Source organism: Protopterus annectens, chromosome 1.part0 (genome assembly GCF_019279795.1).
Source record: "Protopterus annectens isolate FY-2018-M chromosome 1.part0, PAN1.0, whole genome shotgun sequence".
Lineage (NCBI taxonomy): Eukaryota > Metazoa > Chordata > Ceratodontiformes > Protopteridae > Protopterus > Protopterus annectens.
Genome location: NC_056725.1, coordinates 1,267,211,250 through 1,267,239,101, shown reverse-complemented (window position 1 = coordinate 1,267,239,101; position 27,852 = coordinate 1,267,211,250). Strand labels below are relative to the sequence as shown.

The window sequence follows — 27,852 nt, the reverse complement described above, 5'->3', positions numbered from 1 at the left end:
GCCCATGGCTACTCCCCATGTCTGTGCATATGCTTGATCTTGAAACAGGAACACATTGTTGTTTAACACTATGTCAAGGAGACTACAAGTCAACATCTGACTAGCATTGTCAAAAGTCCCATCCATATGTAAAAATTCTCTTATAGCTTCCAAACCATAGTCATTTGGGATGCTCGGGAATATGTTCTTTATATCCATTGTGACTAGTATAGTCTCATAAGATATATTATCGATGATGGAATCTGACTTCAAGTCATCTAAGAGCCCATAGGAGTCTTTCAAAATGGTCGGTACTTTCTTAACCAAAGGACCCAACTTAGATTGTATATATATAGAGGCATTCTCCGTTACCCATTGTGTACCTGATACTATCGGGCGTAATGGAGGGGGTGATACCCCTTTGTGCATCTTCGGGAGACCCTTTATTATGGGTATCAAGGGAAACTCAATTAGCAAAAAATCATAAAGTTCTTTATCAATACATCGACACATAAGGAGATCATATAAGAAATCATGCACTTGTTTCACTATAGTCATGACTTCTTTCTTTCCTATATGTTTATATGCTACATCATTATCAAGCATCAACTGCATTAATTCAACATAAAAGGGGGTTTCCATTACTACTACCCCTTCACCTTATGGTGGTAGGCTATTGTGTATAAGGAAAGTTGTGCTAATCCATTGGGATAGTTGAAAGATTTAAAGCCTTTATTGTTTTTTTGTATTAATTAAAATCATTGGGGTCTTTTCAGCTGAGTAATATTGTTTTATTTGACCTGTAGTGGCAACTTATTCCACAGGCTGGGAATAGGTTCAGTTAGAACCCTATTCCTTCAGCAAGTCTTGTTTATTTAGGGAGTAAGACAGTACTGACCACCTTTATCTGCATGTGTGGAGATTTAGGTCCTTAATACAAGTGTTTGTAGAGCAACTCATTTTGGGAAGAAATACCAGGCCTAATAGGGTTGGGTCTTTTGGTGCTCACAAAATGAGACAAAGGTCACCTTGGAGTAGTATAAGGAAAGTTGTGCTAATCCACCGGGATAGGTGAAGGATTTAAAGCCTTTTTAATTAAAAATCATTGCGGCCTTTCCAGTTGAGCAAAATGCTCTGATTTGTACATATAAAAGCAAGCATTATATTCCATGATGAGCTTGGTTTGGGAAGAGTCATCATCATCATCATCTTCTTTCGGCTGTTCCTGTTAGGGGTCGCCACAGCGGATCACCTGTTTCCATTTCTTCCTGTCCTTTGCATCTTGCTCTGTCACTCGAACCACCTGCATGTCCTCTCACCACATCCATAAACCTTATCTTAGGCCTTCCTCTTTTCCTGTTACCTGGTAGCTTCATCCTTAGCATCTTTTTCCCAACATACTCAGCATCCCTCCTCAGCACATGTCCAAACCAACATAATCTTGCCTCTCTGGCATTGTCTCTAAACCTTCCAACCTGAGCTGACCCTCTAATATGCTTATTCCTAATCCTGTCCACCCTCGGCACACCCAGTGCAAATCTTAACATCTTTAATTCTGCCACATCCAGCTCAAACTCCTTTCTTTATGTCAGTGCCACTGTCTCCAACCCATATAACATAGCTGGTCTCACTACCCTCTTGTAGACCTTCCCTTTCACTCTTACAGGTACTCGTCTGTCACAAATCACTCCTGGCACTCTTCTCCACCCACTCCATCCTGCCTGTACTCTCTTCTTCACCTCTCTCACCGTTACTCTGAACTATTGACCCCAAGTATTTAAACTCATCCACCTTCGCCACCTCTACTCCTTGCATCCTCACCATTCCCCTATCCTCCCTCTCATTCACACACATATATTCTGTCTTAGTCCTGCTGACCTTCATTCCTCTTCTCTCTAGAGCATATCTCCATCTCTCCAGGGTCTCCTCCACCTGTTCCCTACTCTCACTACAGATCACAATGTCATCTGCAAACATCATAGTCCACGGGGACTCCTGTCTGATCTTGTCTGTCAACCTGTCCATCATCATTGCAAATAAGAAAGGGCTCAGAGCTGATCCTTGATGTAACCCCACCTCCACCTTAAATGCATCCATCACTCCCACCAGACCTCACCACTGTCACACTACCGTCGTACAGATCCTGTACCACTCTTGCATACTTCTGTGACACTCCTGACTTCCTCATACAATACCACAACTCCTCTCGAGGCACCCTGTTATATGCTTTCTCTAAGTCTACAAAAACACAATGCAACTCCTTCTGACATTCTCTGTACTTCTCCATCAGCACTCTCAGAGCAAACATCGCATCTGTAGTGCTCTTTCCCGGCATCAAACCATACTGCTGTTCACTAATCATCACGTCCCTTCTTAACCTAGCTTCCACTACTCTTTCCCATAACTTCATGCTGTGACTGATCAATTTAATCCCTCTGTAGTTACTACAGCTCTGCACATCACCCTTATTCTTAAAAATCGGTACCAAAACACTTTTTCTCCATTCCTCAGGCATCCTCTCACTTTGCAAGATTTCATTAAACATTCTTGTTAAAAACTCCACTGCCATGTCACCTAAACACCTCCATGCTTCCACAGGTATGTCATCTGGGCAAACAGCCTTTCCATTCTTCATAGCTATCCTTACTTCCTTCTTGCTAATCCATTGTACTTCATGATTCACTATCCTTACATCATCCAACCTTCTCTCCCTCTCATTCTCTTCATTCATCAACCCCTCAAAGTACTCTTTCCATCTCCTCAACACACTTTCCTCACTTCTGAGTATGTTTCCCTCATTATCCTTTATCACCTTTACCTGCTGCACATCTTTCCTAGCTCAGTCCCTCTGTCTAGCCAATTGGTACATGTCCTTTTCTCCCTCCTTAGTGTCCAGCCTTTCATACAACTCTTCATATGCCTTATCCTTAGCCTTCACCACCTCTCTCTTTGCCATGCACCTCATCTCCTTATACTGCTGTCTACTTTCTTCATCTCTCTGACAATCCCACTTCTTCTTTGCCAACCTCTTTGTCTGTATACTCTCCTGTACTTCCTCATTCCACCACCATGTCTCCTTGTCGTCCTTCCTCTGTCCAGATGTGATACCAAGCACCTTTCTAGCTGTCTGCCGTACTAGATCTGCTGTAGTTATCCAGCTGTTTGGTAACTCTTCACTGCCACCCAGTACCTGTCTTAACTCATCCCTGAACTCCACCTCACAATTACCCATTTTCAATTTCCACCATTTGATCCTTGGTGCTGCCCTCACACTCCTCCTCCACTTCTTGATCACCAACGTCATCCTACAAACCAGCATCCTATGCTGTCTAACTATACTTTCTCCGGTCACCACTTTACAGTCTCCAATCTCCTTCAAACTGGCCCTCCTTCATAAGATATGATCCATCTATGTGCATCTTGTTCCACTCATGTATGTAACCCTATGCTCCTCCCTCTTGTTAAAATACATATTCACCACAGCCATGTCCACCCTTTTCGCAAAATCCACTACCATCTGACCTTCTGCATTCCTGTGTTTAACACCATACCTACCCATCACTTCCTCATCCCCTCTGTTCCCTTCACCAACATGCCCATTGAAATCTGCTCCAATCACCACTCTCTCACCCTTGGGTACAGTCATCACCTCTTCATCCAATTCACTCCAAAATTTTTCTTTCTCATCAATTGCACACCCAACTTGTGGAGCATATGCACTAACAACATTCATCATTACACCATCAATTTCTAGCTTCATAAACATCACTCTATCCGACACTCTTTTCACCTCCAAAACACTCTTAGCATACTGTTCCTTCAGAATAGCTCCTACGCCATTTCTCCTCCCATCCACATCATGATAAAACAATTTGAACCCACCTCCAATACACCTAGTCTTACTCCCCTTCCATCTGGTCTCTTGCACACACAATATACCAACCTTCCTTCTGTCCATCATATCAGCTAGCTCTCTCCCTATACCAGTCATACTGCCAGCATTCAAAGTTCCGACCCTCACTACCACAGTCCTAGCCTTTCTCCTCTCTTCCTGCCTTTGGCCATGCCTTCCACCTCTTTTCCTCCTTCGGCCAACAGTAGCCCAGTTTCCGCCAGCACCCTGTTGGCTAACAGTACTGGTAGCGGTCATTGTTAACCCAGGCCTCGACCGATCCAGTATGGAAATATTTACTGGTGTCTGCTTGAAATGATTTGGCTAAGTTTTACGCTGAGAAGAGTACAATGGTAAAATAAATTTTTGGATATTTATATTTTCCTGTTTTGTGGGGCAAGAGATCATCATGCTTGCTTTAGTTATTGTGTAGGAAATTGTAATAAGTTCTTGGGTTGCAACAGGTAATGTTTGAATGCTGCAAGTCTAAACTTGTTTTAAGATTTTAGTGCCTCTTGCCATAAATCACCCATGGATCTATAATCCTTGCAAGAGATACACCATTTGATAAGATTGTTGAAAACTGAAAGTGGAGCCTTATGATAAGATTGTTGAAAACTGAAAGTGGAGCCTTATAACGTATTTGGTATGTCAGCTTTAGAGGAATAAGTCTAAACCTACTGTGAAGTTCTGTCCACCCCAGCCTCCCTAAAGAAACTTATTGATGCTTGCAATGAAACAGGAATCTCAGTGTAGGCACACTCCATTCTGCTGGCTAGATGTTAGTGAGATTAGGTGAAAGGCTTAAGAATGACTTTGAGAGTAATACAACACTGAGCACTTTTATCTACATGCATGGAGTTAAGTACTACTTGGTCACATAAATCATTCCTTGTAGCCGAATAGTTTTGTTGGTAGCTAAATAATGGTGCTGTTAATATATTGGCACATGATCTCTGATAATATCTAGCAGCTTTGATTGTAAGTGCATCAAAGGCTAAGCCATTCATAGTTGTCATACTACCTAGGGGACTTAGGGGAAATAAAAAAAACTACAGTGAATGTTGAAAGCCAGTGTCCCCTTGCACCCCAATGTGTGATGATGGCTGTTCCTGCTCACCTTGCTACTTATATACACCAATTCTGTTCTGTGACTGATGTACTCCAACAAATGATATCACTCAGATACTGCAGCCTAGAAACTTGACTTATGCTATCTGTTTGTACTTACTAGTCTCAGTGTTTCGAGGATCACACTTATGAACCTCAGAATTCCAGCAAGAAACCAGCAAAGAACATAGGTCTATTCTGCTTGATGGGCAACATGTTCAGTTACTTAATGGCTGTATATTTTGAAGGCCTTGTTTTTATTTACGTTAGGAAGTTAATACCCAGAATTTATTGAGGAAAAAAATACACAGCACTGTGCTAATTTTTTTATTTGTGTTATTTTAATTTTCAGATTATTAAATTATTGGAAGAACTCAGAGAAGCTAAAGAAAAACACAGTCCTGAAATGAAGCACTTCTTAGCTCTTGAAAAGAAAATTCAAAACATGGAATTCAAACACTCTCAGCGAGAGCAAGAACTTCAACAGGTACTATATGACATGTCAGAACTTGAAGAATTGCTGAAGCAAATCCTGTAGCCTCACTAAGCAAAACATACTGTATGAACACTGCTCATATTGTGAAAATCTGCAACATTTTTTCTAGAACATAGTCTTGCAGCCACAACCTATTTTTAGTAGAGACTTTTAGGAGTCGAGTATATAAAAGTTATTGAATGTCCAGACCATATTGCTCAATAATTTCTAACATTATTCAATAATGGACTGCTTCACAAGCTTTTGAAATATCAAAAGTTAATAACAGACCCACATTTTTTGCTATATTAATGCAGCCTATTATTCCATTAAACAGTATCAGGAATTGACTAATCCCAACTTTAAATCTCATTTACTTTCTTGTGTATTATTCTAGTCAACACTGTGCAGCCTAAGCTTCAGCACTTTCATTAAGGACTTGCAGTCTGTGCAACAGAATTAAATAGGTCTTGTGTGTGTAATATGCGCGGTATCTTTCTTTTTCTACAGGACCTTATGTTGTGCAAAAAGTTTTTCTGGCCAGTAAGCAGCTGACTTATTGAGTTGAGGATTTGCATATTGTATGAACCTTTTGAATACCACTCATTAAAAAGTTATAAAATGCCGTCTTCTGTTGTTCCATGACTCCCTCATAAAAACTGTAGCCTGTTCAATTGGTTTCTGAAGATGTGCTAACTATTACACTAATTAGAATTAAATCAAGTTCAACTAATGTGCCATCCTCCTACAATTTCCTCTTCAGGAAAATGGTGTGTCCCACACATAACTAGATGGGTCTGTATTAGAACATCGTAGTTTCAAAACTTTGAATGTTCTAATATCGAACCCTATTCAGCGAAAGCTGAAAATATCGAAGCAACAGGAAACCAAATTTTTTCCTAGGGAAAGAATTTGGTTGTCCATTTCTGTTGCTTCGGTATTTTCAGTGCTGTGGTGGAAAGTTACGGGTTGGGGTCAGGTAAGTGTGCGATTGAGTGCAGGTTAGGTTAGTTAGGGTTAGGGTGCGGGTTAGGTATGTGTGCGATTGTGTGGACGTGAGGATTAGGGCAGTTTAGGTGAGTTAGGGTTAGGGTACAGGTAAGGTATGTGTGTGATTGTGTGGACGTGAGGGTTAGGGCGGGTTAGGTGAGTTAGGGTTAGGGTGCGGGTCAGGTAAGTGTGCGATTGTGTGGATGTGAGGGTTAGGGCGCAGGTGAGGTGAGTGTGTGATAGTGACAGACCTTAGGGTTAGGGTTTGGGCTAAGGTAAGTGGATAGTTAGTGGTGTGTATATAGTTTAGTGTAGAGTTAGGTGTAAGATTTTAGGTGTATGTGTGTGTGGATTGCTGTTTGTTTGGTGTGCTTGTGTTGTGTGTATGTGTTTTGGAACAGCAAATTTTTTCCATAGGAAAAAATTTGCTGTTCTGTATGTTCGATGTTTTCAGCTTCCGCTGAATAGGATTCGATATTAGAACATTCAAAGTTTTGAAACTTCGATGTTCTAATATAGACCCAACTAGACTGTTGCTCTGCAACATCATATACCTGTTCAAATTGATCCACTGTACTCATAATCCGTCTGCAAGAGTGCCATTTATTCCTATATTTTTCTGCTAAACAAGTTATAATCCTGCTGTCTGCTAATGTTTTATACTAATAATGGATTTCCTCCTTCCTAACTTTCAGCACTCTTTTTGCTTCCTGTAATTATCCTTATTCTTACAATTATTCTCATGTATTTCCCATTGCTTTTATGAAATAAGTCATTATTTTGCAGCAAATCATGAAACTCACTAATCATTTTTTTAGTACACTTTGATTTTCATCTGTGTAAGGACTTTTCCATAGCAGTATATTCTGCCTTATATTTCTCCTTAAATGCTTTTGGAAGAGTACAGTGGAAACCTAATTTCTACATGATACCACCTTATATTTGTGCTGTTATGATAAAATCCTTCCTGTTGCATAATGGACTTCATTACTTTTTTTTTTTTTTTTTTTTTTAATATTATCTCCTTATTTTATAACTCCTATATTTTATCCAGATATTCAGATTGCTAGATGATTAGAAACTGTCCTTTAGCCACTTAACCTGATGTTGCTCCCAGGTCACCCCTGAAAAGGGACTGTGTGTCCAGTGACCTACCTGGTTAATAACTAGGCTTTAAAAGCAGTTATAACCTGAGCAGCAGTGTCCGTTGCTTCATTTGGTAAGTCTGTGAACATCTCTTTATCAAGATGGATAATAGAATAAATTTAATGAGGGACAAAAAAGTGATTGTACTGTTTCAAAATAAAGTGTCTGACAAGAAGGATCAGTTTTACTTAAAACTTTTGCCTGACATCCTCTTTTCTGTAATAGATGCCCCTTTCTGCCATTATTTTCTGTTGTTTTAGCATTTTTAATAATGATTGCATACAGACGTGTTTGAAACATTCATGTTTCCTTCAGTTTTTATGCTGATTCTCCATCTTAATCACAGCATGAACCCTGCACTCAGAAGTTGACTTTTATCACTACACTACAGAAACTTGCACATTTTTATCTGCAAATGATTTAATAATTCCTTCCTTTCTCAGCTAATGGCTGCAGCAAATCCATCTGTTTATCCCATTCAGGTGTGTTTTCTGAGTCATTATCACATTCATTCACCATTTCAGTCAGTACATCATCAGGCAATCCTCCTGGTGTTATAACACTTGTAACAATATAATTCGTGTCACCTCAGTCTCCAGGTTTTAGCTGAATCTCCTTAGATAATAAAACACACTTCTTCCTGTGTATGTCCAACCTGCACTCCTCTGTCTACAAGAATGTTCTTCATTAGATTACTGTTGCAGTAGCCAGTACATTATTGAATCTATTCTGCCAAGGATACTATACATCCAGACAGTCTATAAAGTTTTAGTCTCTTTCCTCCAGGGCCATACATCTGTCTGCCTTAGTACAAGAGGAAGCGTTAGCATAAGGGGGACATAGGGATGTGCCAGAACTCAGAATTACCATGCTGTTAGTAGGCTCATGTAGACTTTTGTCAAGTTTGAAGCTTGTACTACTAGCTTCCAGCTTCAGCTACTTAGACTTACAACAGATAAGTACCTCATTGGGAAACCTTTTTTTCTAAAGATTTTTTAAACAGATATTATCTTATGTCTGTCAGAAAGGGCTAGTGTGGTTGTAAATCACAAATTCCATATAATGTTTCTCATTCCAGCTGTATTTTCTGTCTAGGCAGGGAGAATGAAGTTAGGTTGTTCCCTACTTGTGTTTCTTTCATCCCAAAAACTTTCACACGTAGGCTAAGTTCCCTCCAAGTATTTCTCAAAAATAGATATCTGGGAAACACAAGTGGCATTGTTGGCTGATTTCATAGGATCAGGCATTTCTTAGGACAAGAAAAAGAAAAAGTTAACAAGAGAGGTGAGTGATGTATCCTGTACATCCACTTCTCTTGTAGAGTCTGAGACTGACACCTCAGCTAAGGTGCTTACGTAGCCCTCAGGCCATCAATCTAATTTTCCAGGGTCTTCTAGCATATCCCGTTCAGAGGCCCCTATAGTTCATGACACTTCTTATATCCCAAAAGACTGTTTATCTGGTAGAATCTGACAGGAAGGGATAATTGTGTTATTAACTTGTCTGAGGGTTTAGGAGGAATTCATCAGGTACTGGTGAGGAAAGACATTGGTGGGTCATTCATGGAGGTTTGACTTTTGGCTTCAACCTAGACGATAATATGCCCTTACACTTGGTGAAGAAGTACATTCAAAAGGCTAAATACTTGTCTCCTCCTCCTACCCCTCCTTTTCAAAAAGGGACTCAGAAAGATTGGTCAAATTTCACACATGGATTATTCAAACCAATACAGTCTTTTCAGCTGTCTTTCCCAGCCCCTTCCACTTCCACTCCAGCTAAGAGAAAGAGACTTGAAGAAGAAATTCTGCCTGAAGCTGATCAGGAGGATTAGATTATGATTCACAGATTTCTGTCCCCATGACATGTGAATTGGTGTCTGTGGATAGCCTTTTCTCAGATTCCATGAATGAGGAAATCTGTTTTTGGAGATATTAATTCATAAATGAAATAATTCTTCAAATGGGAAGGTGAAGAGCTGTTTGATTATCAAAAGAGGTATTATGAACTCCTAAGCAAGGAGTATCCTAAATCTGTGGCCATCCCTCCCATTGTTGATTGATGTCTTCAGATGCATCATTCTCTCCATATACCCAATCTCTGGCTCCAAAGAAACCTTACTGATTCTGTACAGTCCCATATTATCCACAAGTACCTTCATTAAGGACCCTGCTCTTATTTTCTTAAACGCAGAGGGAGTGGGAGATGCTAAAACATTTTCCCCTACTAACCTTATCCATAATGACAAGGATAGCCATGTTGTTGATAGATTTGGCAAAAAAAAAATGTTTACACATCCTCTCTTTTGGCATTTAGGGCTGTACATTGCCAAGCCCATGTCTAAGTACCACTTGCCCATATTTGCAAATATGCAGCCATCTTTGGCTAACCCCCTCCCCAACCGTACCTCTCAACCTGTTGAAGCAAGAAATCTAAACAAAGCCACAAATAATGGGGTCAAAGGCCCAAAAATATGGACACTTTTTAAATATTGCCCTTACAAACTATATAAATAGGCTAACAGGATTTGCATTAGCATGAATTTTCTGAAGCATATGAAGTCTGAAACACAAATGCCTGCCATTATTTGTTCTGACTATAGTCCTCAATGATTGGCACATGATTTGCCTGAAAACCACAATTTTATGAGAAACAGTTCAAAAAATATGAGGCAAAAATCTGAACATTCTGCGAAAATCTGAACAGTTGAGAGATATGCCCCTAACTCTGAGGTTAAATCCATTCTTTTCGAAATGATCAATTCTGCATCTCAGATTGCTAAACTTTATATCAAATGTGTATATGATGCTGTAGATGCAGTCTCCAGGGCTACTGGTATAGGCATTGTCATGGAAAGAAATGTTTGTTTAAGACTTTGAAATTTTCCAAAGGATGTAAAGGCACTTTTAAATGGCCCTCTGAAAAAAATATCTTTTATTTGGCAAGTTCCCTGCTGAGGTTCTGAAGAAACTAGAAGAGTCAGGCAAATTAATTCAAGGAGTTCTACACAAGTCATAACAAAACTGTAAAGAAACTATCCTTCTAATACAGGGCCATTTTTTCCAAAAAACCTTTTAAGTTAAGCCAGCAAAAAAAAATTCCAAACAGCAAAATGGCAAGGTGACATTAAAAATAAAACAGAAGGGATATAAGGATCCTCCTTTGAAAAGAAAAAAAATATATATGACTATCCTGGTCTCCTTTCACCTCCTCACTCTAGCTTTTCTCTCAAAATTTAAGGGAATTTTCCATGTTTTTCAACCTGGCAATCAGTAACATCAGACCGTTGGTGCTAAGAGTTATATAACACAGGTACAGGCTCCAGTGGACATCCCTTCTCTTTCTGTCTGGAATTCCTCAACTCTGAAGGATTACCTTCCTTCCCTTACTACCTCATATCATTTCAGAGTTTCTGTTTCAAGGGGTCATATAGCCAGTCCCACCTGCCTAATGGGGAATTTATTCCAGACTTTTTAATGGTTTCCAGAAAAGAAAGCACCTGGAGGCTCATTTTAGACCTTTCCAAACTGAACACTTTTCTTCACATTATAAAATTCAGAATGTTGTCTTTGTAAACTCTCTTTACTCCTTCTAACCTATGCATTCCTGATGAGTATACTCATTTCAGGAGTATTGGGAAATCCCCTGTAAAAATGAGTATACTCTTACAGGATGCGCAGGAACTCTGCTTTCTTCATGACTATACTGTTGTAGGGAGCAGTGAGTTAAGGGTCTCTGCTTTGAGATTTTATTATCAGTTTACTTCTTTACCCTTGGTCTGTTACTCCAACAGTCTTCATGAAGTGCCTTGCCTTCTCCCCACACAAAATGATAGCTCATTTCAGGCTTCAAGGCATGCACATATATCCTTATATGGATGATTGTTTGATCTCAGCATCTACCAGCCAAGACATTCTGGTATCTGTATACCTCATCACCAGTCTTCTGGTCCCCAGGAGCACTGTTAGTGGAAACAGACAACACCACAATTATGTGGTACTTACATAAACGGGGGAGGGAGGTCAATAAGATCTTACTCCTTTGCAGAATAACCACAAATGCCTGCAGCATAGTGATTCAGAACAACTTAACCCTGCAGGCAACCTGCATTTCATCAGTGCAGAATACAGAAGCAGACTGAGCAAATCCATGCTAGACCAAATTGAGTGGATGCTGCATTCAAAGTTCCTCATGCTGATAATCCACTATTGGGGAACTCCCCAAATAGATCTGTTTTCCTTCTACTAAAACAGACAACTGAAATAGTTCTGTTCCAGGACACCCTTCCAAAAAGTCTTTGAAAGCAGTATCAGTCCTCTATATTGTGATGTTTCTTTATGCTTTTCCTCCCTATTATCTAATTTTCAGAGTACTTCAAAATATCAGGAAAGGCTTACCAACGATGTTACTGGTGCTCCCTTCTGGCCTAGACAACATTGATTCTCCTTTTTCGATTGTGGGTTAGTGTGCACATCAATAAAGGTATAGCTCTTAGCCATTTTGTGTTCTCTGCCATTGTATCCTCCTGTTTGTTCCTTATGCCAAGTATAACAATTTTTAAAGTGGATTTTGCATATAAGGCCACCAAGAAAAAGAGTGTCTCTTTCCTGGGAACTGATTTTTTTTTAGAAGTTAACTCTCTCTACTTGAGCTCATGGCTAGGTCTTCTGTAGGTTCATAAGTGAATAGTAGACTGTCTTGAGTGGTCATTTTAAGCTTAGCCAATAACTCATGGTCAGAATCAAACCATGTACCTTGTGTCTATGAGGTGAATACTTTAATTATTACGACATATCCTCTCATTACGATGTGTTGCTTGGAAGAATGTCCTGTTGGTAGCTCTGACCTCTGCTAGATGGATTTCTGAATTGCAGGCCCCTTATACCCAGTCATTTTTGATCTTTCACAAAGGTAGGGTGAGTCTTTGCACCAACCATATTTCAAGTAATTACATAGATACCCACAGACTAAAAGATATTATTTGGGAAAGTCTAAGGATTTTAGAAAGTAAAACTGACTTTGTGACCACATACTATTCAGTTCTGCTGCTCTAACCATGGCAACAGTCCTCCTGAAAATGTCAAAGCTCATTTCACTTGAGCAGTGGCCACTTCTGAGGCTTTTTGAAAGGGATGAATTCTAGAACTATTCTAGAGCAGCTTCTTGGTCCTCTGTTGGCACCTTCACCAAACAATACAAATTAGATTATGTTTCTAGAGCCAAATCAGGCTTTGCTAGATAAGGAATCCTGGACTGTTGTCCTTCTCCATCCACCCTTTCTCTCTGAGTTATGACAATTGTCCTGTATTTTAATGGCCACTGCAACAATGATCTACTGAAGAACATAGTACAGTTATTCAGTTTAGTTAACATAAAGTAGATGTTTAAATGAATCTCTTTTGCAATATTAGCACCCACCCTCCACCCTCTTATTTTCCTCCCCTTATGTATATGTCACATGACAAGCAGCTTTTCTGTCCATCATCTTCATCTTTCTTCAGGAATGCAAGGGTCGATGAAATGACATCTCTGTGACTGCTATTTGGCCTACTTTGAACATCTTTGCTGAGCATTACAAATTGGCTATAGCTGTGTAGGCCCATAGCAAACATTTCTTGAGATGCACTGAGTTGTGTAGCATGTTGGCCTAGGACCAGTTAGATATGAAATTTATGTGTCATGGTGTTAGTACTGTATTTCTGGTTTAGCCTTTATGCAGCTGCATCATATCTGGTGAGGGGACTTGGTCCATGTATTTAGAATAGTGGAGAGGGGTTTGCAGCCTAGGAAAGTTTGAAGTGCTGATTGGTCCTTATGCTTAAGAGCTTAGTCATAGATGTAATGAAATAAGTCATTTTATAGAACTGATCCCATAGCTGTAGATTAGTTGTAAGGATAAATACATAATATTTATATATTTGCTAGCATGTAATTGCAGTTTATCCACTAGATAAAATAACTGACATATCTTATGAAGGTAAGTGCTCTTTACCTGATGACAGATTTCATATTTTTATGGTTCCTCTTTTAAATTACTGAAATGTCCTATGTGTGTTTGTATTTTTTTTTTTTGTTTTTCTAATTAGATGAAAAGCTGTCATACTTCGGCACCACCATAATCTTGGCTTATTTTTGTGTTTTTTGTAATAGATAATTTATCAGACTCAGCAAAGAACTGGTGCAGAGTGGGTTCAGGAGGTAGAAAAATGGAAGCTTCTGGCACAAAAAAAGAATCAGGAACTGGAAAATTTTCGAATGGAACTGGACTCTATTTTGGACATTCTTCGTGAACTTCAGAGGCAAGGAGTTGTTATTCCAGTACCTATGTCAACAAGGACAAACATTGCAGGATTTACTTGGAACACATGACCCATTCATTGCAAATATTCAGTGTGTGATATCATTCATTATGCTGATAGCATTTAAGAAAACTGCAGCCTGGAGGATCACTTTATAATTAATTTTAAAAAAAAGTACGGAGAACTTTGAGAGTTGATCAGTCATCTTCCAAAGTGCCAAGATGCCTATAAATAGAAGCACTCAAAACAGAATGAAAAAGCAGTTAATTCCTGTGAACAGATTACTTTTTAACTTAAGGGCATTAAGCAAACATTATTTATGTATGTTTCTTTTAAATATTTTAATTGAAAATACTTTTGATAAATAAATAACCTTCCATTGTACTGAGTTTCTTGAAGTCTCAGCACAATAAAAGGAACAACTGTAGAGCTCTTTATTTTGATGTGTGTGTGTGTATGTAAACAATTTTTCTGACGAGCACGAAGGGAACAATTGTGTATTCTGTGCTGTTTTAGTCCATTTTCCATCAACATGTCTTTGGAGTTAAAATTGTCCTTTCAAAGTACAGTGCTCGTGGTGTATTTCCTTTTGAAGTGTTACACATTTTCAGACATTTTATGAAGATAGATATTTTTATTTTTTCATCAGCTAGCATAAGCAACATAAACTGAAGTTGATATTTACAGAGGTGCTAATGAATCGATCTAGTACTTACATTTTTGAAATGGTCTTCCATTTTTTTTATCATAACTCATTCTTTAAAACATCACAAATGTGTACATAAATGGAGCATTTTGTGCATGTTTTATTGATAACATCTTGAGCATTGCAGGCTAAAATTTAATATGGATACTCAATGTGCATCATTAAAGGTAAGTGCCCTTTGAAGAAAAGGTCACCACAGCCATTACGATGTGTCCAGGAGCAGAAAGCAAACCACTTTTAATTTAGCTGACATTAAACACGCAATGATGCTTTGAGTGCCTCAGGATGGAACATTCGTTTTCTGTTGGATTTATCCACTTAGTATTGTTTTCTTGTTTTTGACAAGCTCCAGACTGGGGTTACTGTGTGAACACTTTATCTGCTCTGCATTGTATTTCAGAAAGATCAGGTGGCTTATGATAAACTAGGGAGTTTGCTTATTGTTCTTGATGGAAAAAAGACTTAAATTGTTTCAAAATGATATCTACAGTCTCAAGTGAGGCTGAACTGACATGATGTTTGCTTTCATTAAGCATTTGATTTGGATTCATACTGCTTTCTAAGGAGTAAAGTGGATGCATTACTCAAACCCTCACTTCCAGATAAGCAGTGGGTATGTAGACATGTAAAACTTATTTTTTGCTCCAGTAAAAAAAAAGCAATGTTTTGGATTCACCTAGTCTAGTTTCTTAGTACTGCTTTCTACTACAAGGATTAGGAAATGAGATAACTAAGTGCATTATGATTACCAAACCTTGTGTAGATGCATGACACTTTTTAGCTGACGCAAATAGAGGAGATCAGTCTGTGTTCCAACATGACCAAATATTCTTTTACATTTTCCTCTTTCTCAACAGCTCAACAACCCTAACAGAAGCATTGTTGAATTTTGTTACATTTCATTGTAAAAGTGAGAGCTGCATATTAGTAACTTTGGGGTGGGTTAGGCCTGTCCATCACATCTCTGTACTTTTCTTGCTCATTTCCCTGTTTTCCTAAAATACTAATTTGTGCATGGCAGACACACTGCTGTCATTTTCATGAAACTGTATGCACATATTCTTTAAATTAATTTGGTCCTGTTCTAATAGAGTCACACACCACTGCATTTCAAGATTGCTTTCAAATTATCCTAAATGTCTGCTGATTTGTGCTTGTCAATGCTGCATATTCTGTTTTCACACAACTACTGTTAAATCTTCTTTATGAGTACTAAATTTATCAAAAGACATAACTGTTGTAAAGAGCGATTGTTATAACTCTATGAAAAATAACCTTTCAGGTACTTGAAAATATCCTTTGACTGCTCAGAACTGTAAGGAAATCATGTTGAAAAGCTGATATGATGCCTTGTAACACAGCAGTGTTACGTCTGCAAGAAATTTGTACTTTTGACATGTGATAGCAGCCTTTTAGGCAACACATAGTGATGACAAATAAGGACAGCTTAGCTTGTACCCGTGTATACTGCTAACTCCATAGATGTTTTGCATTCCCGTCACTGTCCCTGTATTATTCATATTTAATGTCTACTTCCGGTCAGTATATTTGCCCTTAGCATTCTGTTAGAGCTCAGGACTGTATATCCAATACTTTTTTGTGAACATGTTCTTTCTTACATTACTTTTTAACCTCTTTGCTTTTTTTCTTCTAGCATACCCTTGATTCATCATACTCTCTTGTCTTTGGGGTTCTAGCTTTTCATATCCTACATACGCTTCTAAGATGCTTAGAAGATCCAAATTTGAAGACCATCTGCAGTCAATGATTGGATTCCTTTTCCAGTATATCCAGCGTGGCACAATTCTTAAAATTTCTGGCTACATGCAGTGGTGCATGCATTGCCTGCCAGGCTAGTTATACATGCTCAGCCACTGTGGTCAGATCACCCAATAGGCATATATCAGCAGAAATTTTCCACGTGTCTTTGTTTCTTAATGCTTTTTAAGGCACAGACTGTCAAAAGTGTTCCTGTAGTAGCCAAATCATTAGCCAGGACCCACGAGGCACTACATAAATTGCTTGTGGGAGGTTCACAGTATTAATGACTGCCGTAAGGGATATTGCTTTAACTCACTTTCAGGGTTGAGTGTCGGGGTACCAGTACCAACACCATCCATGTACAAGTGTCTCGAGCAACTCTGTGGCAAGCCTATTCATACAGGTGCTGTCCCTGAATTTCTCATCAAAGGCTTGCTGGTTAAACTCTACTTTGGCAAATCCTCTCCTCTCAACCCCCCCCCCCCCATGCTGAAAAAGGCTTGCTACCCAGAGTAAAAATAAGGCAGTTTAAGGCTATATATGTGCCACTCAAGAGTCAGTTCCACCTCTGGCATGTGCCACAGCAGATACTAGAGGTCTGTTGCATAACACTCAATACCTCACATATGTGATAAGTACAAGTTGACCCCCTCCAAGAATGGGAGCATGGGAGAAGCTCATATTCTTTTATTCTTCCCTTGAGGGTAATTCTGAGAATCCTTAAATCATTTTTGAGACTGACAAGGATACTGAGACTTTCTCCTCTTTGCAGCTTTGGGCATATGAAGTCCAGTTTGGACTGACATATAACACCCCTTCAACTTTGGAAATGGAGAATAAAGAACTTGAGTCATTCCTGTTATGGATCTAAGCTTGAAGGATGCCATTTTGGCATCATGAAAATATCCCGAGTCTGCTCCCTCTCTCGAGTGACTTGCTGACAGTGCATTCCAAACAGATTACTGTGTGATCTCTTTGGGCCAGCATAGCTTCCACAGACCACAACAACTTTCTGTTCTACCTCTAAGTTAGGAATATAGAGCTTTTGACAAGTTAATTAGGAGAGTGTTCTGTTTCACTTTAGTGCACATTCATTCACAGATCCCTTAAATATTTCTCTTATCTAATGTGTAGCCAAATTGCCTGGTCTCAGTGCACCTGAGGTGAGAATGCCAAAAAAGAGGGAAAAATGAAAGAAAGAAAAAAACATGGCGAAGAATAAACAAGGATGGTAATAAAGATGACTGAGTGAATTGATTGGTGAAGAGGAAGTCAGGTGGAAGAAGAAAAAATGTAAAAAAAAATCCTGAAAGGTCTTCACTTGGGTGTCTGTTAAGGATGCTACACACTTGAAACATGTAGTAGCTGTTCACCTGAAAATAATGGGGTGGCTGCAAGAAGATGCTGGGAAGACTAGGTGAAGAAAAGGAGCAACAGGGGTAAATCTAGTAACATTACTGGGGAAAATGAAGTTGCTGGAGAAAGAAGTCTGTAGTTTAAAAAAACAGATAGGTAACCAAGAAAACAAATCAAGAAGACAATCAGCAACCAAAAAGACAGAAAGAAAGAAAAAAAGTGTAAAATAAAAGACTGCTTTAAAAACAAACAATTTAATGTCATCTACACCACCCAGTCAGCTTTGATCCTAGAATACATTGGATTTGCTAAATTGGAAGGTATTCGCATAAAGTAAGAATAATCAAACATATCGTATGCAAACACATGCCGATTGCACCAAAGAATGGCTTCATATTCTCATGTCATTCAGAATATTTATTGCAAACAGATTTAAGAAATCACTAACACATCTCATCACTGAAATCAAATGGGATTTATTTATAATAGACATACTCAAGACAATATTCAAAGAGTCCTAACCACCATAGATATCTTAAATAGAGATAATCAAGAAGCCCTTATAATCACCCTCGATATTGAAAAAGCCTTTGACTTATTAAATTGGAAATTTCTTTTTAAAATTCTTGAGTCATATAAGTTCCCTATCCAATTCATTACGTTTATAAAAAATATTTATAATAATAATTTAGCGTACATAAAATTAGGACCATTTATGTCTGTATCTATTGAAATTACTAAAGGTACCAAACAAGGATGACCAATGTCCCCAGTTTTATTTGCATTAGCAATACAAACTTTTTCTTTGGCAATCCATTCTAATTTCAAAATTAAAGGCGTTAATATATATAATCAATTTGACTCTAAGATAATGCTATTTGCAGATGATATCTTACTTTAATAAACTCAGAAGAATCCTTACAAGAATTAGATTTATTAGTTAAAAAATTTTACTGTATCTCAGGATTAAAAATTAGCAATTTTAAATCTAACCTGCTATTAAATAAAAAAAGTCAATGATAAAACTAAATCGACTATAAATGAAATAGTTGGGAATACGAACTATAACAACATCGTGAACATATTAAAAACTCTTACAGAGAAATGGAATAAATTACATTTAAATCCTGAAGATAGGCTACAATTAATTAAAATGATTATATTGCCAAAAATAAATTACATTGCTTTATCTATTCCTATATTACCCAGTAAAAGTATTTTAAGATAAATAGAATTCTCTTAAAACTTTTATGGTGTCCAAAAAAAAAAATAGAATAGCTTTATCAAATCATATTAGACCCTGGGCGCTTGCAAGAATACATTATCCAGATTTAGAATCCTATATTAAAGCTTCTAATCTCAAAACAATCTTAAATTGGATTGATCCAAAATTTTCTTCAGCTTGGAAATCCCTACATGCAACTATTATCCTAAATGAAAATAAATTAATAAAAAATTTACAACTAAATGATCTGAGTAACAAACTTTGGTATGCACTTTGTGTCAATATACAATATAATATTATTAAACCCACAAATCTAAATTGTATAAATTATATTTACAATACTTTTAAAAGTTTTGATAACTATATTGATATTAAACTTTGGATACAGTTTACAAAAAACTTTTTTAATAATAGCGCAGATACTCTTAGTAATTGGGAGGCAAAAAATTTTACATGCTGGTATCATTGCACAATAAACTTAGCTACCCTGGATGCACAAAATTTAATTAAAACATTTAATTTATCAAAATCAGATTGGTTAGCTCTCAACAGCGTACTTCCATTTACTCAAGATCTGTGCAGAACAATAGAGAACTCTTCCTTTAAATCCTCGCCCAAATTTATACTTCTTATACATGAAATACTACATGGAGAATTTAATTGGAAAAATTTAATTTCAAAACTTTATAAAATCATTATTAACTATAAAACTATTCCTAATCAGAAAATTTGGGATTTTATTACTAAGAATTAAACATTGTCCATAATCTCTGAGAATAAAACTAATCTTTTACATTCCATTAAATTAACTTCTAATTTACAAGTTTGAAAGATTTTTTTCCTGGAAATTCTTGCATAGAGCTTTCTATACTCCTAGTAAAATTGCTAAATTTAATCTTTCTAAGGAGGTAATATGTTGGAGATGCTCTCTAAAATGCAAGGCCGATTGGTCTCATATTTTTTATGAATGTTCTCTCATTAAGAAATTTTGGGAATATATTGGTAATTTCCTTCAAGCTATCTTTACTGATTCCTTTATATTATCAAAATCTTTATTTTTTTAATGTAAATGAATCTCTTACAGTGAATAACAAAAATAAATACCTTCTTTGGACAATTTTGGCAGTAGCCAAAAAATGCATTACAAGAAGATGGAAATCATCCTCCATTCCAACCTTCAAGGACTTCATGATTTTATTGGACAAAGTAGTATTAATGGAAATAAAAGCATTAGTGGAAATAAAAGCTAAAGAATTAAGAATTTTTCCTAGAAAATGGACTAATAATCCTTCGGAGAAAGTTCTCTCTTATTAAGACAATGAATCCATACAAATGTTCATCTAATTAATCAAATTGGAAGCAAGAATTGTTGAATATATTGTATAACTTTCTTTATATGTTTATATTATTTTGCTATTCCCTTATCTTTTGCTTTTGAGGCCTTTGTAAATTTTGTACATAGTTTATCACAATTTGTCATTTAAATTGTAAAATATTTTTTTTCTCTATTCTTATTGGAAAATTAAATTAAAAAAATTGAGCAAAAAAAAAAAAAGAATATTTATTGCAACTGAGAAAAGACATAAAAACACTACCAGATTTCTTAGGCAATTTGTAAGGATAAAAGAGGACATATGAAGGAGAAAGAGAGAACCTGTGAAGGTGCACAGTAAACCCAATGTTACTGGAAAAGGAAGATATTTGTGTTCAAATTACCACTGGAACTGCAGAATGTTATTGGCATAGAACTGAGTAAAGGAAATATGCAGTGAAGTGAAGGTGACCATGCAATACAAATGGAATGTCAGTTTCACAAAAGGTGATCAGTAAGCCAACACTAGTCAGTGCATTGCTTGCCAGCTGCATCCTCCCCAAAATAAAACAGTGCTGATTCCATGAATTATGGATTCCAGAACTGCCAAACCAGAAAGGACCAGAAGGAAAACAAACACAAAGAGCAATATAGAACACAGATAACCCAGGATTGACCCAGAAGGAGATGAGAGAAAATCTGTAATGCAAAAGCAGGGACATTAGTACTCCTGAAGACAAAACAAGCAATAGCTGCAGAGTGAAAAATGGAAGGAATTATGCTGAAGAAAAAGACAATAAGCTCTTGAGGGACCACAGGCATGGGAGGAGAAGTAGGCAAAGAGAATGAGGTACCAGAGTGGGCCCAGAAAGGTCTTGTAAGAGAGGAAGTGCTTGAGAGCAAAGTCAACAGTGGAAAAAATTTAGGGAATGGAAGTAATAGAAGAGAAGGAGTTAGACAGCCAGAGCTGAATCCACCACTAGGTGACTAAAGCAGTTGGCTAGGGCTCACTGGCTGGGAGGGGGATGATTACCAAGGTATTGTCCCCTTTTTTATTACAAAAACAAAAGGACGTATTTTGTTTTTAAGGGCATTCTCCTATAAAAATGCAGGTCGCACACACCAGTTGTGTCTGTGCATGCATCATCCACATACCTCTTGTTCTTCCTTTTTGCATGCATGAAATTTAATGTTCCTTTCCTTCCATTCTTGGGCTGCTTCTGCCACAGAATGAAAGTAGACTCACTCCTGGACAGATTTGTGCTGCTTCTGCAGAATGATGATTCTTCAACAAGTAAGAGATGTCTGTGTGTAATGCCCTATTTAGGAATAACTATTGGTTAGTCAATTTGCTCAGTCTCAAACCCTGTACCTTAGTTACAGGAAGCAGTAGGCTGAATCCTCTACCCCAACTACCAAGGTGTTACAAAAATTGAGTTTCAAGGATTTGAGTGCATAGCTCTTAAATGTCAAGATTTTTGCCTCATATTTTAAGTCTGTTTCTCATACACTTGTGTTTTTCTGGCAAATCAGTGAGGACTGAATTCACTAAATAATGACAGTTATTTAGGTTTCAGTCTTAATATCCTTCATGAAATGCATGGTAACACAAAAACTTTTATTCTATCAACTTTCTAAGGTTATACAAGCAATATTTAAAATTTGTCCCTAGTTTTGGGTCTTTAAACCCCCATTAATTTTGGCTTTATCCAGATTTCTTGTGCTACAAGGTTGAGAGTCAAGTGCATTTTACAAAGAATTGAAAGTTTCAGGGGAAGAGAAGATTACTGCTGCACATGCTAAGTCTGTTTACAATGTGCAGCTGTTGTTTAGCAAATGATATCACTATTGTGCTTAAAAATTTAAAAGCATTGTTAGTAGCATAGCAGGTTGCATACTGTCTTTTGATGCAGAAGGCTGTGTGTTCTACTCCCACAGCATGTAGATGGATTGCTGATGCCCTGTTGTCCTTTAAGAGGGGTGGGATGTTGCAGTCTTGAGTATTTCCTTCTTTGGAGGAGATGCCTAGAAACTATGATCCTGTTGTCAGTTTGCCATCACTTCACTATTGCAATATTACCAGCTTACCATTGTTTAATGTAACATAGGCAAATTATTCTTTAAGGGCAGCAGGCACTGAATTTGTAGATGAAATACTGAAATATAAAGTTGTTTGCTAGCAGCAACCTCTTCATTAGTTACAGATCTCCTTAGTGTGGAATTATTCAGATGACATTTACTCTGTGGAGATTGTGCATATTAAATGATATTTACTGATATTGATGGATTGTAATGACAGGAGTCTGACTAGACTTTTATTGATGAAATGTTCTGAATTGAGCAGTTTTGTGTTTATTGGTTCATACATTTTGTTTTATTGCTTACTGGAAAAATATTCAAAAGTACAAATTTAAAGCACGGTCTAAGGCATGCAGTATTATACAAGGAATATAATTTAATACAATCAGGAAGGTGAATCAAAGAACACATGCATGCATGCATGGTCGTAAAAATGTGTGCAAGGGGCCTATGATTTGAAAACAGCCCAAAGGTAAACTTTATCCACCACTGGCCAGATTCATTTTCTTCAAATGTCGGTTTTGATGTAATTTCAATGAATGTGAGTTTCAAGGGCAGAGAAGTTTTAATGCTGTCTGTTTTCATTGTGAGACTGTATTGTTTTGTTTAGCAAATGTCAGTGTTTGTGCTATAAAATTTAAAATAAATGTTTTAAATTAAATCCAAATAATCAATGTAGAAGTAAAGCAGAAAACAGTGTACACACCGAGAGGTTTGAACAGTGTTAATGGTAACTGGGGAGAAATAGCCAAGTAATTAATGGGACTCTAGAATGGCTGCGGGGCGAGGTGTATGGGGGACCCCAATCCATTACCCTAACTAGGGCCCCATTTGACCATGATCTGGCTGTATAGATAGCAGTGCATTTTTGAGGCAGGAAGTATCTTATACAACATGGCTAAGATGTATGGCTTTGAATAACTAAAAACAATGGATCTATACTTAAAATCTTCAGTAGCTATAGGGATATGGTGAACTAATTTTTACCAAGAAGAAAATAAAATTAAAGGAAAGCAAATCCAGAAAGGGGCCATTTAAGTTCATAGGTAGTACTACTAGCTACCCTTGTTGGGCTATTTTAAGCCTGCCCAGTTTTCTTTTTTTTGTGCTTGAAATAACCTATTTCACTTGGTTATAGATTGCCCTAACACGTCTCATGGTTAATAATTATATTTTACTTATGTATTTATTTATTTGCAGTTTGTTAACTGGGAAAGTCCATTGAGCCAAAATGAGCCCGTTTTTTCAATGGATGCCCAGGGCGAAAAGCTCCAATTACAATTATTACAAAGCTAATGTCAACAAAGTACAATAAAATTTTCAAAAAATACTAAAACATAGTAATATAGAAGACAGAATAATAACATTTGAGAAAGGTGGTGTATATTATCCCTAACAAGAAAAAAATTTAGATCATATTGTAGACAATTTGAGGGGACCCATGCATAAAATGAAATATTTAGGAGCTGCTTGTGTCCATTAGTAGTACAGTGGGCAAATTTTCTGTTTCCCATCCATACATTAAAGTTGCACTTGAAAATGGACAAGGTTGAGTTTTGTTTTATGTGGATGGGGAGTCTGTTCCACAGCAGCAGGCTTCCTCTGCAAAATATACCTGTCCCTCCAAACATTTCTCTTGATGGTGCAGAAGAGGTTAGATCCCTAGACCCAGGATTTCTGATGCCATTTGATTTCCTTATGTGGCACTAAATCCATAAGTAATGAGTTGGAGGATGTCTTGTATGCTAGACACAGGTCACCACTTAGCAGTCTGCAGGGTACCTAGTATAGTGACAGGGCTGGACAGATACATACCAAAGGGGACATTATATTCAATGATTGGCCTTATGAGAACTGAATAAAGGTGGACAATAACATCCCTAGATTTAGACACAATCCCTTTCTTTATAAGCTATGCAATATAGGACTTTCTTACAACAATAGACACATGCTGGTCAAAGGTTAGGTCACTGTCCACATAATCCCACATACCGAATGACTGGGTCAATTGTTAAGGGAGTATTAGTCAATGTGGTAATTCCCTGGGGTAGATAACTTCCTTAAGGATACAGTAATGCATTTTTGGCATTTAGTTTCAGACCATGATTTTGACACCAGTTATTTATTTGAGGCATATCTTCTTGCAGGATGGATAATTCCTTTGAGGAGTCCATGACTGCTCCTAGCTTACAGTTATCTGCAGTCTTAGTCAGCCAGAACCTTTTGCTATTGGCTTTTACTTCTGAAAAGTAGATGCCAAATAGGAGATGTCCCAGCACAGAACCATTGGGGATTCCACTAGTGACTGATCTGTTTGTGGAAATGATTTCCACTATTTTGATTATCTGCATCCTGTAAGCTAATTGGCAATCCAGCAGGTGACATAGGGGTGTGTACCCAGTTTATTTAGCTTTTCTACCATACCAGAGTGGGGAATTGTTTAAAAAGCTTTGGCCAGGTTGAGGTATACAATGTGTACCATTTTGCCCTCATCCATTGCTTTGGGAACCTTTTAAAAAAAAATCCACCAAGATGTGCAAAGCATGACCTGCCCTTGACAAATCCAAACTGAGAGGGTTCCAGTGTTTAAAGGTTTCCTGTATCCTGATTGATTAACACTGTGGTAAGTCTTTCCATGGCCTTGCATAGGAGACTGGTCAGGCTTATCAGTCTCTAATCGCCTTGGTCTGTGGGAGGGCCTCCCTAATGCAGGGAATGACTATAGCTGTTCTCCATTTACTTGGTACAAAACCTATATGAAGGCTGAGATGGAACAGTGTTGTTAGGGGTGTGGCTAAGTAATGTTTTGTACTATTCAAGATGCATCCAGGAATATTGTTAGGACTCGTCAATGCAGTATTTTTAACTTTTGATTGCGTTTTTAGGACTTGGTCTTGTGTGATTGCTGGTGGCGAATCAGTTTCAGGTATATCTTAAGGGATAGACAGAGGAGGGAGAGCAGGGTAAAGTTAGAGCTAAATTTAACAGCCAGTAGGTTTGCTATATCTTCAGCCTCAGATAGGTAATATCATTCGCAATCAGCTCAGTGCACTGCTGCATTGTGCTTTTGAGATTACGAACATAACTAAAAAATGCGTTGTGATTGTCTTTTGCTTGAGTAGCTATTTTAGCCTCAAACTTGGTTTTGGTGGATTTTATTAAGCTCCTTGGTTGTTTGTTTGCTTATTATTGTTGAGTAGCTATTTTAGCCTCAAACTTGGCTTTGGTGGATTTTATTAGGCTCCTTGGTTGTTTGCTTATGTCATTTGCAAGTGTTATATCATTCCAGGAATTACTGTTCTTACTTTTGGTCAAAATTATTTTCCTTTTATTATAAAGCTTGTTGATATTATGATTCCACCATGTGGGCGTGTTCTGGGGTTTGCCATGCACTTGTTCCTACAGAGTACAGCTGCATATCTGCAGCTGTTTACATGCTGGTGTAGTGTGGTGGTGTCTGTGTATTTAGTGGAGTCAACTGGTTCTGGTAGGGATTTGAAACTTGCCAATGAATCACTTGAGAGCAGATAGCTTGTCTTAAAGGAAATTCTAAAGGTACCTTTTGTGGAAGGGTTTTCAGGTTTCAGTTTTATTTCAAAGGGGACTGCTTTATGGTAAGACATAATTGATAAAGGTACGCAAAGGATGATGCAAGATGCTCCCATATTAGTAAGGACAAGATCCAAGATGTTATCCCCTGTAATGGGCACTCACACTATTTGTTCCAGGGCATTTGTATTGACAAAATTCAGGACTTTCTGTGCTTGTGCACTAGTGGTGGTGTAAATTTCCCAGTCTGTAGTTGGATAGTTTAAATCACTTAGGAAAATGGTATTGGGTTTAATACTAAGTGATTCTACCTCCAGCAGATAGGTGTTGTGGCTTTCTTTTGTCATAGAGGGAGTACTATAGCTAGATAATATATGATATGGGACTTTTCTGATGGCTATTTGGACATGAAGAAGTTATAGTGCATCATGCTGCTTTACCAGCCTTGGTGTGAGTCTCTTATGGATGTAGATTGAGACACCTCCACTTTATTTCCCCTTCTGCACAGTAATTGAACTAAACCTGTGGAAGGTGTGATAGCCCTGCACAGCCAGAATGCTGCCCGCTATTTTAAACCATGTCCCAGCCACTACACAGATGGCTATGTCTTTCAGGGTGAAAAGGGCTTGTAGAGAGTGTAGTTTCTTGTTCATCTCCTAGCATTGATCAGTAATGCTTTCATATTTTCCTTAGCATGTTTTTACATGTTAGAAGGTTTATCAGGTTGGCATTGCCTAAACAAGGCACTATGGGGTGGGCAATGTCTTTGCCAATAAACAAAACCTGAGAATGGATAGATGCAGGCCATCCCTAGTGAAGTGGTCTGTCGATCATATCCTTCTAGGATGACAAACTTTGGATCCCCTTTGAATGACACCAAAAACTTAGCCAATTATTAAAGCCAATCATTTTTTTCTCATATTATGGCCTAATCCTTGGAGAACGTAGAATGCTGCTTAATGGTAGGTCATGCATGCCATGGGCACACAGTCTGAGAGCTCCATCATGTCTCTGTTCATGTAATCCTCAAGTCATTAACACCGGCATGCACTATGGCAATATCATACTAGTACATTTTCAAGGACTTGAGTGCATGTATGACCTGATGGATCCTGACACCAGACAAGTAACTGTCACTCTTTCCTTGTTCGGCCTGGTTAAGAGGCATATCAGTGTGTCTTGCAAAGAGTCACCTATAACGAAAGTTTGTGTTAGCTTGATGCCTTTCGTACAGACTCAGCATCTGAGTCTTTGGGAGTCCTTGTGCTTTGTGAAAAAGTAAGCTTAATATGTTGAGAGTGCTTTGGCCTGTGTTTTGTTTTGGAGGTCTTTTAAGTTTAGGCAAGTTGAACTTTAAAACCTCAGCATATGATGGATTATGTGTGTTGTTATAGCCTTGGAGAGATGTGATGTGTGGTGTACTGCTGATGATTTGGGTATCTGAGTTTATTGTGTGTGAAATGTTTTCCCCCAAGGATATTATATATCTATGTCTCTCACACTATGTTATGCTGTTTGAGTAATGATCGTCCAGTAGCATGAGACAATCCATACACTGTTACAAGATACCCATCTCGTTCAGGTAGCTAGAGAAGTTGTGATGAAGTGCTGGTCCGTGGTACTGACAGGAATGATTCGGAAGGGTGACTATAACTGCTTGGAGTTCAGTTTTTTAAATGATGTTTGGGTGGACTGAGTATTTAAATTTCAATATAAAACAACTGGTATGTAAACATTCTGCTTTCATCAAGAACCAGTAAGCTAATTGTAGTAAAAAAACACTAATTTGATACTAAAATCCGTGCAAGCAGTATCAGTACACTCAATATTAAGTGATTTTTATGAAAGGTATTTTAGCCTGGTGAGTAGTTTAAGGGGAGAGCCTTTCTAAAATAACACGTGCTTACTGTCAACAGCTAATAAACGGAGATGGAGGGAATTATGTTGTCGAGTTATCATAAGGGGTAGGCAATGAC

At 37.8% G+C, this 27,852-nt stretch overlaps 1 protein-coding gene across 2 annotated transcripts in view; it reads left to right on the top strand.

Moving 5' to 3' along the window:
• Positions 1-14,330, top strand: part of CEP162 (centrosomal protein 162) — a 2,095,315-nt gene extending 2,080,985 nt beyond the window's left edge. For both annotated transcript variants that reach the window (XM_044066152.1, XM_044066151.1), the window contains 2 exons: positions 5,334-5,468; positions 13,740-14,330. In XM_044066152.1, the coding sequence (XP_043922087.1) occupies positions 5,334-5,468; positions 13,740-13,958 (354 nt within the window). In that variant the 3' untranslated portion in view covers positions 13,959-14,330. The remainder of the gene's footprint in view (positions 1-5,333; positions 5,469-13,739) is intronic.
• Positions 14,331-27,852: the final 13,522 nt, after the last annotated feature.